General features: G+C 45.7%; 1 protein-coding gene across 1 annotated transcript in view; it reads right to left on the bottom strand.

The window, feature by feature from the left end:
* Window positions 1–1,597: 1,597 nt before the first annotated feature.
* DAPK1 (death associated protein kinase 1) overlaps window positions 1,598–15,539 on the bottom strand; it is a 314,806-nt gene continuing 300,864 nt past the window's right edge. The window contains 3 exon segments of the mRNA XM_030193688.1: window positions 1,598–5,004; window positions 6,464–6,652; window positions 13,350–13,470. Coding sequence (XP_030049548.1) covers window positions 3,772–5,004; window positions 6,464–6,652; window positions 13,350–13,470 — 1,543 coding nt within the window. The 3' untranslated portion in view covers window positions 1,598–3,771.

Genomic DNA, 15,539 nt, shown 5'->3' with positions numbered 1-15,539 from the left:
AATATATTGTTGTTTTGTGCCAGAGGCTGGCATCCTAGCTACAGATGTTTGGTCTCCTGTGCCAAAACAGTGGCAAGTATCCCTTTTCTTATAAGCCCTCTCCACTGCCTTTGACAAGCAAGCAGCAAACAACTCTAACCCTACACTAGAGAATGACACACAGACGAAGTTTGTCCCCAACCCATCCTTGTGGACTCTGTCCCCGGCCCTGTCCTCATCTGCAGAAACCTCAAACACTTATGATTTTATATTTAAAACTTTTTTTATTAAAAGTATAATAAGGAACAATATTCTGTGCAACTGTTTATAAATCACAAATATTAACAATGAGCAACTGTAACAAGCCCCCCACCACCACCCTCAAGCCTTCCAACCCCAACAATAGTTGACTTCTACTACCCCAAGGAACCCTACTCCACCCCTGTTGAAATGCCCAGGGGTACAAAATATAACCCATTATGAATGCCCTAGCAGGGGAGAAATATGCCCTATGAAGCACTGTTATGATTTTTCAATCTGTGGATGAATAATAAATCATCAACAATTTCAGGATCCAGTCTAGGTTTCCTGCCTTCCACAGTCCTTCCTGCAAAAGAAAACATCTTCTCAGAAGATGTGCAGGTAGAAGGAATGCACAGGATCCCCTGTGCAAATTTTGCCAGTTGTGGCCAACACTTTTGCTTGTTTTTCCAAATAACTGTCCAATTCATTAACGGCCTTCAAAGTAGAGAATGACATGGGGACAAAGACTGTCCTTGTCCCCGCAGGCTCTGTCCCTGCAGTTAGGGCAGGTCCCAGTCCCTTTGTCATTCTCTACCCTACACATCATTTAACAACTTAAGTTTATATCCCCTTCAATGAAGCACCCTGTGGCACTGAACCTTTCACATTCCTTCTTGATGTTCATGCTGTCAGGGCCACTGTTTTTATAGAAGGAAATAAAATCCAAATCATAAATCAATTTTAGCACATTTTACTTTCACTGTGCAAGTTGTATATTATGGGTACTACTATTACTACTACTTATTATTTCTATAGTGCTAGTTATGAACTATGAAATATGAACCATGATTAAGACCTGTAAAAGCTAAGGCTCAACAGAGCATATAGGCTGTCTTACTTGACCTCTTTACTGAATCAGAGCTCATGGTCTGCTAGCACCTAAGTAAACACTATAAACTTAGTTGTCCACCCTAGAGCCAAAAGGGGCAAAGGCCATAAATCGTGAGGCCCAGGAACTTATGATCTGATAAGACATTCCTATGTGCCAACAGGCCTGGGAAAGGTGCAATTATGGATGAACAGAAGAATGTGAGATTTAGTGACGTGGGATAGATGGCGTGAATAGAAGACAGAATGATTTCTCAGAAAGTGCTAGAGCCTTGCTTAACACAAAAGGTATAAAAACAGCTGTATCAGAGCATTACTTTGGGGAGAGGAGGAGGTACACCATATGTTTGGGTCCCCCGCGCTCCCCATGAGAAACTAGCATTTGTAATTGTAAATTACTCTTGGTAAATAATAAAAAAAAAATTGCCTCTCTCATTATCTTGTAGTTTTAGTTTCTTTTACTCCTCCCAGTTGAGAATGGCTGGTTTATGCTAATTTGGGAGGGGATACAAGCAGCCTAAAAACAAAGTGGAAGTGTAAAACAAACAGCAAAATATTTAAATACAGAAAAGAATAGAACTCCATGTAATTTTGCATGAAAGAATAAGTGCCTTCAATGTCTGAAGGTCTTTTAATTGTAAACTGCTTTGATACTTAAGGGGAACTGCAAGTTTTCAAATAAACAGGAAATGAAAATACAACTTCAGGTGAGCATAGCAACGACTTCTCAAATAAAACACCTACACAATGCAGCTAGGACAACTTATTTATTTCTTTTTAAAAAATGGCAAAAAAAAAATAAGACTTACAATTTAAAGATTAAGAAAAATATGGAAGGGCTTATTTCCAAAACTCTCTGTCCATATTAGTTGCATTGGACTTCGCAGGTTTTGGAAATAAGCCCTTCAATTACCAGCATTAAATATATAGTACCAGTCAAACATGCTCTTTAAGGACAAAAAAATGGGGCATTGTCCCTCAATTTTAAATTATAATCACATATTAAAAATGAATGCAAGAAACATTGCTTCCATTTATTATACTATACCTCTATGTAAAAGAAAATTTCCCCCAATGCTGACTTTAACATACGAAATGCCATCTGCTCTGCAGAAAACAAGTGATAGTCATTAAGTCCTATTTTAATTTCATATTTGCTTGTTGATTTGCTCTGCAATTGCGAGAACCTGTACCTGAGATGACAGTAAGCAATAAACATGCTTCAGAGTTAGAAGGAATTTTATGTTACAGTTCAAATGCAACAGCAGAAAAATTCCAGTACACAGTTTTGAACACACTGGGAAGGGGAGGGGGGAGCAGAGGGGAACAGAGTACAAAGATCTAATTTCTTCTTTTCATCCCTTCAGGATCTCAAAACATTCTTGTTGTAGCTCTGAGTTGCAAAGGTTTTGTTGATTTAAAAAAAAAAACAAAAAACCCAACCCCCCCAAGAAGAATGAAATGGACATGAGAGAAAGGCCGCTTAAGTTTTCAAAGAACTTCCAGAGTTGGGATCCACTATGGTCACATAGCTCAATGCTGGGAGACAGGTGGAAGAAGGGCAGAATGATAGTAATTGATTTGGAGCAGGGATGGAGATGGAAAAGGTTCAAACAGTGAGAATAAAAAGAATGTTCTTTACAATAAAACATGAAATAGAGGAAAAAGCTGAAATATGATGTTATAAATGCTTCCACTCTATTTCCAACAGGGATGGGAAGGAATGGTTAAACAATACCCTCCTAGTTTTGCTGTATCATCAGAAGGGACCAAATTAGCACCGAGCGCCCCTCCTCCCACTGCCACTCAACAAGAACTATTCCTGAAAATGAAATCTGGCCTAAATGTAGCAGAACAGAAAACAGTGAAAAATACAAGAAACACCAGGTCCCTCAACAAAAATCCAATTTAGATGCTACCTCCCCCCCCCAATAGAAAATAACTTTGTCTGTTTTTAGGAAACTGTTCCTTTAAGTGAGTGTGTCAAAAGAGCAAAGAGACACAGGATGTCCATACTGTTTGCAATGTATAGGTGTGCAGACTGTGACAGAGGTAGCTTTCTTTTATGGGAACTGCTGTAACAGCCTCAAGATACTTGAACAAAGCTCTTTAACAAAAGCACTCTTACCGTTTCCATTCAAAATATAAACATAGCATTAAATTCTTCCAAGATGGTGTTGCTTCCCCTTCCCTCACCAAATACAAAACATATGAAAGCTAAGCAAAAAGGATAAGGTGAAAAACACGACTGTGTAACACACAATTCAGACAGAGGCAGTTCCCTTTTGAGAAGAACTGAAGTTACTAAAAATGTTATATGAATAATACATTATTTCAGAGGCAGGCAGAGCTCTCCAGTGGCAGTATTAAGCAGCACATTTCATATATGAGAAACAGTTTTGAAAAATGGAGAAAGTATGCCAGCCTTTCAACAGCTTAAAAATAAGAAAAGCAACATTTCACAGTTAAAAGTAGAAAGATTCTTCAGATAAAACCAGAGTGTGGCTGTGGGTGGAAATCCCTTACTTTCAGAAGCTTTATAAATTAATGCACGAGTTCTCATGTGTCACTTTTATAAACTATATTTGTTTTTTTTCTACATTTTTAAGGTCGTCCTTAAGCAGCATACAAGACAATATCTGTCCACATGGAATGCTGTGCTCACCGCGACACCACGGAACTAATGGAATTATAGGATGTTCCATTATTGCAGTTCGACGCATATGCCTCCTGGAGATTAGCATCCAAGTTTACTCTAAAGACAGGCAAGCCTCTCAGTATGAAGTCTGCTGCATCCCTGCGCCCAAGCTCCCTCAGCTTGGACATTAAAAGTACTACTGTGCTATCTGGGGAAGAGCCCCATTCCTGTAGCAGCACACTGACTGGACTTATAAGAAAATCCTTCTGAGCCTCACCATTTGAATTATATTTTGCAACAAGATCAGGAAGGCCCAGATTCATAGCAAGAAGGCACCAATCCTTGCCCATGGGGTCAGGGGGGTCCAACAGGCGACTTAATTTCCTTCGTGTCAGGAGAGTAAGTTCCGATATATGAACATCCATTCCTAAGCTTCCTTGGGTATAGATATCCAGGCACCCAAAACAGAGGATGCTGCTGAAACTCTCTTTGTATCCAGCCATGGTGTTCGTCAGGGAGGTTTCCCTTTGAGCTTGTGCACGGAAGAAGTCTCTAGGCTGATAAACCATTACTGGTTCATGATGCTCCCTCAGCTGCTGAGGGCTGAGGTAATGTTTCACAGTTAGAAGCCCTGGCAAAGTTGTGGCAAATAAATTATCAACAATGCTACATACAGAATCAAGTAAAAAACAGCACTTAATTTTCTCAGTCTCTAGTCCTCGAACTTGGACCTCAATACCCTGACCATGGTTGACCAGCAACACTAATACCTCAGTTCCCCGGTTTGCAATTTTAGATCCATTTACCCATAGGCGGATGTCTGCATCGTTCTCACCATTCAGCTGATGGATCCACCTGCAAAGGTTCACTTGGACTTTGTGGAAAATGCCGCACGGGAATGGGGCAAGGTGCTCAACTGGAACAATCCTGACACCTCCATAAATCATCACCTCTTCCTCTTCATCTGTCCAAGACCTGTGCAGGTTGTCTGTTTTGATCAAGGCAGGAATATCCACCATCATCCCACTGCTAAGATCTCGGGCACAGATGTCCATAGCATCCAAAATCTGTACCAGCTCTTCTACATCACTGTCTGGAACCAGTCGTTGGATATCCTCCATCGTATAGCGACCCCGGTAGTGATGTATGGCTTTGGGGCTCTCCACAGACAGAAGTCTTCCAAGGACATTAGAACAGAGCCAACGAGGATCCAGGAGCACAACATCTTGGACAGTTTCACTCTGCATGATGTTAATCTGCGCATTTAAGAATGAGGAAAAAAAAAGTAAACATTATACAGATTAAATGTAAAGATTTTGCTGTTTCTCTGACTCATACATTCATCGACCACATCTTAAATACGTTTTAAGAATACATTAATAATTATACAATAGAGAAAAAAAATCTGTGAATTAGAGGTCAGGCCAGTGATTGTGCACAGCCTGCCTATTACAACTTCCTAACTGCTTGTAAGTTATAATTGTTCTTGCTGAAATTTGTTTAATGGTGCTACTTTTTTTTTTTTATCAGAACTATTTTGTACCTGCATTCCATTGTAGAGTGCATGTGATTTCTAGGTAATCAATTTGGCTCAATTGTATCTGGCGTGTCTGTAGATCTTGGTTCAGGATTTACCAGGAGAACACTATTACTTGGATTTGTGCCTGCCAGAAGGCTTGCAGAGCTTGTAATTACTTTTTTTTACCTGTACTTCCCTCTTAATATCTCTCCTATCTGCTGAATTTATCTCCATCTATCCTTAAAGAAACAAATTCTTTTCACATGCAGGGGTGCTGGACTCTAAGTTACTAACTACATTTCTGGCTTGATCCTGACTTTATAGTTCTAATGTGTGCTTATTAGGTGTTTCATTAGTATTATGCTGACATTGTATTATACCTACATCATTCAAATGTTCTTCCATGCTGTCTGTTACAGTATCATTTATATTATAACAGAAATATGTTAAATGTTAGTACATGATTGTTTTATAATGCTGTTAAATGTGTATATTTCTGATACTGTTAGATTTTAGTTCTACTACCAGGTTTCAATTTGATGTTTCCAATTTTACCTCATTGATTGTACTTATGCTTATGTCTGGTCATTTTACTATTTTTATTCTGTTAATATTGTAAATTATGTTAAACTGTACCTATTGTACCACCATCTTGGGTGAATCTCTTCATAAAGATGGTTAAAAAAATCTCAATAAATAAAAACAAAAGTGTTACAGTACATCCAAGAACCTACTAGTGCACACTGCTGAATCTGGAATGCATGAAAGCAAAGCAAAACTGAAATTTCTCAACAAAGATTTCAAATCACCACTACTCAGTTTCCAGGTGTAACCTCTCAAATACTGGCTCATTCTATTGCCTGGTTTGTCTGCTGATACTAAGACAGATGGGTGGACATAATCTGTACTAAAGGCATTCTTGCTTTACATCACATAAAGATGCCTATTGAAATTGGAAGAGGATAGCTTATCAGCCCTAAAGATCTTTAAACACCGCCTCCTAAAAGCATGAATCACTACTCATATGGTGTTGCTTTACTTCTAAACCAAAGACAATACAGAAAGCCTGATGTTAGATAGGAGAGCATACATCATCGCTTGTGGAAAAGCAAGTGTGCAGATTCCATTTTAGGTCCTACTCTAAAACGAGAGATCAGGCTGTGGATCCTACATTTGTTTGAAGGCATTTCACTTACCTCTCCCATGCTGTGCAACTGCTGGGCAATACACCTGAGGTCTTCTTCACGTGCCAGTGGATTCAGCTGTTCCTGCACATCATATGCAAACTGCTGCAGTGACATCAGCTGGTTGGGCCCATTCTGTTTCCTCCATGATGGAAGAGTAGAGATGATTTTTTCACACAGAGGCGTCATGGGAGGACAACTCTATAGCAAAAGCCACAGAATTATTTTAAAACTCAGTGCTTTATTTCCAGCCACCCAACCTTTTACTGCAGTACAGTTAGCAAATGATCTTTGTTCTCAGTCTAGACATCCCAGCTACCTAAGGCTGCCAACTGGATCCAGATTTGCAGGACAGGGTTGATCCAGTCCTGGGTTCACCCCATTGCATGTAGGGACTTGTAGGTACAGAGTCAATAGCCCTGTCAAAAACAGCCCCGACAAAAAAAAACCCTATCAAAAAAGCTTCAAACTTACTAGTCTCTGACAAATTGGCTTGCCCACATTATGGTCCCCTACTACTACTACTACTAACTAGCATTTCTAAAGTGCTACTAGGGTTACACAGCGCTGTACAATTTAAACATAGAAGGACGGTCCCTGCTCAAAGAGCTTACAATCTAAAAGACAAGAGAACAATCTAAAGACAAGTGAACAATCTAGAGGATGAGTGGACAGTTAATCTGATAGAGTGGATAGATTGGGGCATTCTATCTATCTCGAGCGGTTAGGCGCCGAAGGCAGCATAGAAGAGGTGAGTTTTAAGCAGAGATTTGAAGATGGGTAGGGAGGGGGCATGGCGTATGGGTAAAGGAAGATTGTTCCAGGCATAGGGTGAAGCAAGGCAGAATGAGCGGAGCCTGGAGTTGGCAGTGGTGGAGAAGGGTACTGAGAGAAGGGCTTTGTCCTGTGAGCGGAGGTTACGGGCGGGAACATAGGGGGAGATGAGGGTGGAGAGATAGTGAGGAGCCGCAGACTGAGTGCACTTGTAGGTAAGGAGGAGGAGCTTGAATTGTATGCGATATCTGATTGGAAGCCAATGAAGTGATTTGAGGAGAGGGGTGATATGAGTATATCGGTTTTGGCGGAATATAAGACGTGCAGCAGCGTACTGAACTGATTGAAGGGGGAATAGATGGCTGAGTGGGAGGCCGGTGAGGAGTAAGTTGCAGTAATCAAGGCGAGAGGTAATGAGAGCGTGGACGAGAGTTCTGGTGGTGTGCTCAGAGAGGAAAGGGCGAATTTTACTGATGTTGAAGAGGAAGAAGCGACAGGTGTTGGCAGTCTGTTGGATATGCGCAGAGAAGGAGAGGGAGGAGTCGAAGATGACTCCGAGGTTGCGGGCAGATGGGACGGGGAGGATGAGGGTGTTGTCAACAGAGATAGAGAGTGGAGGAAGAGGAGAAGTGGGTTTGGGAGGAAAGACGAGGAGCTCGGTCTTGGACATGTTCAGCTTCAGGTGGCGGTTGGACATCCATGCCGCGATGTCGGATAAACAGGCCGATATCTTGGCCTGGGTCACCGCGGTGATGTCAGGTGTGGAGAGGTATAGCTGAGTGTCATCAGCATAAAGATGATACTGGAAACCATGAGACGAGATCAGCGAGCCCAGGGAAGAGGTGTAGATTGAGAAGAGAAGGGGTCCAAGGACAGATCCCTGGGGAACTCCAACAGATAGTGGGATGGGAGTGGAGGAAGATCCATGGGAGTGTACCCTGAAGGTGCGGTGGGAGAGATAAGAGGAGAACCAGGAGAGGACAGGGCCTTGGAATCCAAAAGAGGATAGCGTGGCAAGAAGTAAATCATGGTTGACAGTGTCAAACGCGGCGGAAAGATCGAGGAGAATGAGGATGGAGTAATGACCTCTGGATTTGGCCAGGAGCAGGTCATTGCAAACTTTAGAGAGTGCTGTTTCTGTCGAGTGCAGAGGGCGAAAACCGGATTGAAGTGGATCGAGGATGTCATGAGAGGAGAGAAAATCAAGGCAGCGGCTGTGAACGGCGCGCTCAAGTAATTTGGAAAGGAAGGGTAAAAGAGAGATGGGGCGGTAGTTAGAGGGGCAGGTAGGGTCAAGTGAAGGTTTTTTTAGGAGAGGTGTGACAACAGCGTGTTTGAAGGTGTCAGGGACAGTTGCCGTGGAGAGAGAGAGGTTGAGGATGCGACAGATGGCGGGGGTGACAGTATGGGAGATAGTGTTGAGTAGGTTGGTGGGGATGGGATCAGAGGAACAGGTGGTGCATTTCGAGGAGGAAAGAAGGCGGGAAGTTTCATCCTCGGTGATCTCAGGAAAGGAGGAGAAGGAGACCTGGGTAGGTTGGTTGAGGGAGAGGGTTAAAGGGTGAAGGGGAGGTGGAGGTTTGGTCGTGAACTCAAGGTTGATCTTTTGCACTTTGTCGCAGAAGTAGTCGGCCAGTGATTGAGGAGAGAGAGAAGGGGGAGTAGGAGCGGGGGGCACTTTTAGGAGGGAGTTAAGGGTGGTGAAGAGACGACGAGGGTTGGAGCTGAGAGAATTGGTCAATTGGGTGTAGTAGTCCTGTTTTGCACGGAATAGGGAGGAGTGGAGGGAGGATAGCATGAATTTGTAGTGGAGGAAGTCTGAAAGGGTACGAGATTTCCTCCAGAGGCGCTCAGCGGATCGGGTGCAGGAGCGAAGGTAACGGATGCAAGAAGTCAGCCAGGGCTGGGGATTGGTGCGCTTTGTGGGATGGGAGATGGATGGCGCGAGGGTGTCCAAAGCAGAGGAGAGAGCGGTATTGTAAGCGGAGACCGCTATGTCGACAGTTACGAGGGACGTGATGGAGGGGAGGAGATTAGAGATAGTAGATGATAGGGTGGAGGGGTCAATAGCCTGGAGGTTCCTGGAGGTGGTGGTTAAAGTTGGACGGGGTGGAGGGGGGGGGGTGAAGAAGTGTGAATGTGATCAGGTGATGGTCGGAGAGAGGAAGAGCTGAGACATGGAAATTGGAGGGTGAGCCGGAGGAGGAGAGGACGAGGTCAAGACAATGTCCGTCACGGTGAGTAGGGGTGGTGGAGCACAGCTGGAGGTTGAAGGAGGATGTTAGGGTGAGGAACTTAGAAGTATGGGGGTCGGATAGGTCATCAGCATGTACGTTAAAGTCTCCGAGAATGAGGGACGGAGATGAGGGGTCAAGAAAGACAGAGAGCCAAGCATCAAAGTCGGTAAGGAAGGAAGGGAAGGATTTATCCGGGGGGCGGTAAATGACTGCCACTCTGAGTGGTAGCGGGTAGAATAGCCGGATGGAATGGACTTCAAAGGATGGGAAGCAGTGAGATTGCGGTAGGTGGAGGGGTTGGAAACTACAGGAGGGTGATAGTAGTAGCCCAACGCCTCCGCCGCGGCCGATTGGGCGGGGCGTGTGGGAGAAGAGATAGCCTCCATGGCAGAGAGCTGCAACTGAGGCAGAGTCTTCCGGGGAGATCCAGGTTTCGGTTAGGGCGAGCAGTTGAAGGGAGCGAGAGATAAAGAGATCGTGGGTGAGAGGCAGTTTGTTGCAGACTGAGTGGGCATTCCACAAGGCGCATGAGAAGGGGAGGGAGGAGGGGGGAAGGAGGGGAATAGAGACGAGATTGGAAACATCCCGGGATCGTTCACAAGGATAGGATGGGGACAGGTGGGGGGGACCCGGATTAGGGTTAATGTCTCCTGCGGATAGCAGGAGGAGGAGCAAGAGAGTGCGGAGGAGGGTGGGGGAGGTTGGGCGACGAAGGCGACGAAGACGGGGTGTACTTAGGAGGAAAGGGGATGGGTTAATGGCAGGAAGGAAGTGCCGAAGGTTGAGAGCCAGGAAGGAGGAGGGGGACAAGAGGGATGGTGAGGTGAGGGATGGAGGTGAATAGGGTATTGTGGTTGCGGGCAGGGTGGGAGGGCAGCGGGTAGTTCTAATGGTAGACAGTGGGAGTGGGGGGGAAAGAAGATTAGGAAGGGACAGGGCAAGGAAGAGAACATGGACAGGGGCCATAGGTAGTGACTGAGGTGTAGCAGGTGACTATATAGTGACTGAGGTGTTGAGCAGTTAACAGGTGTTAATGGGTGAGAGTGTAATGACTGAAGTATTAAGCAGATAGATAGGGCTTGAAGCAAGGTTTTGGGTTGGCGATTAGGTAAGTCTATGGCTGAAAAGCTGGCAGGCAGGTAGGTAAGTCAATGGCTGAGCAGGCAGGTTGATTGGCTAGCAGGCAGGCAGGAACAGGTGATTGGCTAGCAGACAGGTTGATTGGCTAGGGGCTGGATCAGGCGAGTTGAAACATGGTGGAGCAGATGGACTGGAACAAGCAGGCTGGAGCATATGGACTGGAACAAGCAGGCTGGAGCATATGGACTGGAGCGAGCAGGGGGATGCAGGGTCTGGCAGACTGGAACACGTTGGAGCAGCTGGACTGGAACATGCTAGAGCAGCTGGGTCAGGCAGGCTGGAACACCCTGGAGCTGATGGACTGGAACAAGCAGGCTGGAGCAGATGGATTGGAGGGAGCAGGGAGAAGCTGGGTCAGGGGGACTGGAACAAGTTGGAGCAGACGGACTGGGAGAGGCTGGGGGAAGCTGGAATAGACGGACTGGAACAAGCTGGAGCCGATGGACTGGAGCAGCCAGGGAGAAGCAGGATCGGGCAGGCTGGAGTAGATGAACAGGCAAGAAGTAGCTGGATCAGATGAACTGGAACAAGCTGGAGCCGAAGGACTGGAGCAGCCAGGGAGAAGCAGGATCAGGCAGGCTGGAGAAGATGAATAAGTAGGAAGAGGCTGGATCAGTTGAACTGGAACAAGCTGGAGCCGATGGGACAAGCTGGAGCCGATGGACTGGAGCAGCCAGGGAGAAGCAGGATCGGGCAGGCTGGAGTAGATGAACAGGCAGGAAGTAGCTGGATCAGATGAACTGGAACTAGCTGGAGCCGATGGAACAAGCTGGAGCCGATGGACTGGAGCAGCCAGGGAGAAGCAGGATCAGGCAGGGTGGAGAAGATGAATAAGTAGGAAGAGGCTGGATCAGTTGAACTGGAACAAGCTGGAGCCGATGGGACAAGCTGGAGCCGATGGACTGGAGCAGCCAGGGAGAAGCAGGATCTGGCAGGCTGGAGCAAGCTGGACTGGAGCAGCCAGGGAGAAGCAGGATCAGGCAAGCTGGAGCAAGCTGGGGTAGATGGACCGGGGCAAGCAGGAGGATGTTGGATCAGGTAAACTGGATCAAGCTGTAGCTGGTGGACTGGAGCAGGCAGGGAGAGGCAGGATCTGGCAGGCTGGAGCAGGCTGGACTGGAGCAGCCAGGGAGAAGCAGGATCAGGCAAGCTGGAGCAAGCTGGGGTAGATGGACCGGGGCAGGCAAGCAGGGAGAAGCTGGATCGTGCGGATCGGAGCAAGCTGGAGCAGCTGGACTGCCACACTCGCCGCCCTCAGAGCAACAGAGCAGATTGAGCGCTCATGGAAGTCTGCGCCGCAGGGACCGAAGGATTGTCACTCACTGCCATGCGGATGGGGGCAGGCCGCGACCACGTGGCTGGTCGGGTAGTGTGGGGATCGGGCCACAGGGCCGGTCGCGCCGCGAGGTAGGTGGACGAGCGCTCCCTTGTTATATCCACCTGGGTCGGCTGCACTGGCCTGAGACGGTCCCGGGCAATTCCTGCCGGGGAGCGCGGTGGATGTGGGCGAGCACGCACAGATCCGGCAGACTCGGCGACCGGCACTGCGAGGCCGCCTCACACCCTGAGCCCCTACACCGTAGCGGGAGCGATGGAGAGCCGATCCTCGGATCCGGGTTCGCAGCGCGGCTCCTGGGGTCAGCGAACTCGGCCTTTGAGCGGCGTCAAGCCGAGCCGTATCTCCGGTTCTCTCTGGGGGATCGCACTGCAGTGGGAGCGCTGGAGGATCGAACCACGGACGGGTTCCCAGCGGAGCTCTCCACAGTGCGTCCTACTAGTCGGCCATCTTGACCCTACATTATGGTCCCCAACATATTAGCCTGCCCCAGACAAAATGGCCCGATCAGGCAATGCTCACTTACCCATTACTAGGTGCCACCAGTTGTTTAGAATATTGAGCCATTGGCGTTTACATGGTTCAGTTTAAATGTGCTGCTCAAATGAGCCTACATTCATACTGGTCACCTTCCTAAACAACATCACTTCACTATCTGGTTCTTTAGCTGTCACAGTGTCTTCATAACTGTCAAAACTTGAACAATTTCAATAACATTTTGGATATACCATCCTGAATAAATCTGCAATACGCCTACACTTGCCAGCGATCTCACCTAAACAACATAGCCACCATCTAGCGATCATCATCATAAGCACAGACGCCATTTTGCTTTAAAAATAAAACAGTTACCACGGTTTTCAGCCAGAAGGATCTGATCCTTTCTAAAAATATATCTGGAGAAAAGATATGGTTCTCACACTGGCGCAAGAGTTTCCAGAAAAGAGGTGGAAGAGAATAAACCTAGAATATTTTGAAGAAATTGCAAGAAACGGGCTCAGCTGATTACCAGTCAGGAAGTGGCAGGGCTCAATCAGTCTGCACTGAAGAAAACACTGCAACAGCTAAAGAACCAGATAATGAAGTGATGTTTAGGGAGATGATCAGTATGAATGTAAGCTCATTACAAATTTATTTAGGATGACATAGCCTAAACTTTTATTGAAACTGATCAAGTTTTGACAGTTACAGAATTTTTTTTTTAAACACACAGTATATTTATTATAAATATCATCTGGGAAGCAAACACACCCTAACTTCTGCAATTAAGAACAGGGATGGAAGTCCCCACCCCCCCCCCCCAGTCCTAAAATAAGTAGGCTCTTCTTCATCCCTAATGTTGGCTCCCTGGACAGTTGCTAATTTTGTCTATTCTTAAATTCTGGCTTGTGCATCATCCAAATTTACTTACAGCAATTATTTGACTTCTTAACTCCTGCAGATGATTCCTGAGTAGCTTCATATCTTTAGACCCCGATGCACCGGCATCCAAAACAAACAACTTATCAGAAATCTGAAGATCATTTCCAAACCTGGAAGAATAGCAGTGAACACATTTCATAATCTCTTTGTTGTGACAGAGTTAAATTGTGCATGATTTTTTGTAAAACCAATGACCATTTCTAAAGATGAAGAGGTGGCTCCCAGTGTCTGCAGTGGAGAGAGCTGCACAATTCAGAGTGAGAATGTCTTGAAAGGAAGCCCAGGAAGACCAAAGATGCAACTTCTTTAGTATCCTCTAGTTGTTGCTGTGTTGATAAATATTGTACAGCTTGTATGAAAATAAAACCCCCAAATCTTCAAAATGCTTGCAAGGAACAAGTGTAGGAATTGTATGACAACAAAGTCCTTGTGCACTGAGATAATAAGGAGAGATTAGGTCTTACTTGATAATGATCTTTCTATTAGTCCTTACCACTATTCCAAAACCTGTGGGGTAGTTCTGTCCTTCAACCAGCAGGTGGAGATAAGAGAACTGAAAACTGAGCTGAGACATCTCTCTTGGCAAATCTGTCCAGTTCCTCAGTATTTACATAGACAAGCAGTAAGTAGGAAACTTAGAAAAAACACAACAACCTTAAACAACTCAATAACTTAACACTAACCAGACGAGCAAATGTGTGGACCTCTCATCTCTGGACAACTTGTAGAGAACAAGAGATATGCAGGAAGCACCACACAAGGTGAGAGTCATTATTTGATCCATTACTTTGCACAGACTAAACATCTCAAATATCAGGCGGGACTCTGGAATAGTGGGAAGGACTAATGCAAAGAAAAATTCAGGTAAGACCTAATTTCTCCTTCTATTATGTACTTTCCCACTATTCCAGAACCTGTAAGCAATCCCTAGAGTGGGTGGGATCCTGGCACTGCCACCTGAAGACCAAAGCCCCAAAACTGACTTCTGAGCATGCCACAACATCCACCCTGTAGTGCTTGACAAAGGTATGCAGCGTTGACCATGTTGCCACCTTGCAAATATCTGCTGGAGACAGTGAGATGGTTTCTGCCCTGGATGTTGCTATATGCCTTGTAGAATGAGCCTGCTTCCCCACAAGCAAATAAGCTGACATGATAGTCTCCTTCAGCCATCTAGTAATTGTGGGCTTGGAAGCAATGAGGCCAAGCCTCCGTTTGCCAAAAAGAACAGTCTGACCGATTTGCAAATCTCATTCATGACTTCCACATATCTAATGAGGACTACACACATCAAGAAGGTTCAAGGAAGAATACTGAGCCTCTTCATCCTCTCTGCGACAGAAGCTCTACAGATTAGTTGAGATGAAATGCTGATACCACTTTTGGAAGAAAGGAAAGAACTGTGTGCAGGGAGACCCCCCCGCATCCAAAAAGCAAAGAGGTACTCAGAGAGCCTGAACCTCTTAAACCCTGCGTGCCGATGCAACAGCCACCAAGATTGCTATCTTTAGCGTAAGATCTTTCAAGGACCTTCTGGAGTGGCTCAAAAAGAGGCTTCTGAAGAGCCCAAAGGATTAAAAAATAAATGTTCCACTCTGGACACAGAGTAAGAAAGAGAGGCCGCAAGCTGCCCGCTCCCTGCAAGAATTAAATGATATCCGGGTGAGCCACAAGAGACATCTTCTGTAGTTGGCCCCTAAAGCAGGCCAAAGCTGCAACCTGAACTTTTAGAAAACCCAATGCCAATCCTTTCTGAAAACCTGCCTGAAGAAACGCTAGGATGTGAGCGATCTGTGCAGAGAAGGAAGATAGCCTGTGTGCAGAACACCTGCCCTTGAACATCCTCCACACCCTCACATATACCATGGATATAGAGCATTTCCGAGCCTGAAGCAAGATAGCAATTACCAATGAAGAAGAAACTTTCTTCTCAACCAATCCCTTTCAAGAGTCAAGCCGTAAGACCAAAAGGGCACAGATCCTCCCATGAGCACCAGACCTTGCTTCAGTAGGTCATGTAACATAGTAACATAGTAAATGACGGCAGAAACAGACCTGCATGGTCTATCCAGTCTGCCCTACAAGATAAACTCATATGTGCTACTTTTTGTGTATACCTTACCTTGATTTGTACCTGTCCTTTTCAGGGCACAGACCGTGTAAGTCTGCCCAGCACTAT

The sequence above is a fragment of the Microcaecilia unicolor genome, chromosome 2, assembly GCF_901765095.1.
Source record: "Microcaecilia unicolor chromosome 2, aMicUni1.1, whole genome shotgun sequence".
In the NCBI taxonomy this organism is placed as follows: Eukaryota; Metazoa; Chordata; class Amphibia; order Gymnophiona; family Siphonopidae; genus Microcaecilia; species Microcaecilia unicolor.
Note: the sequence above shows the minus strand (reverse complement) of the source record. Positions and strands in the feature narration are given on the sequence as shown.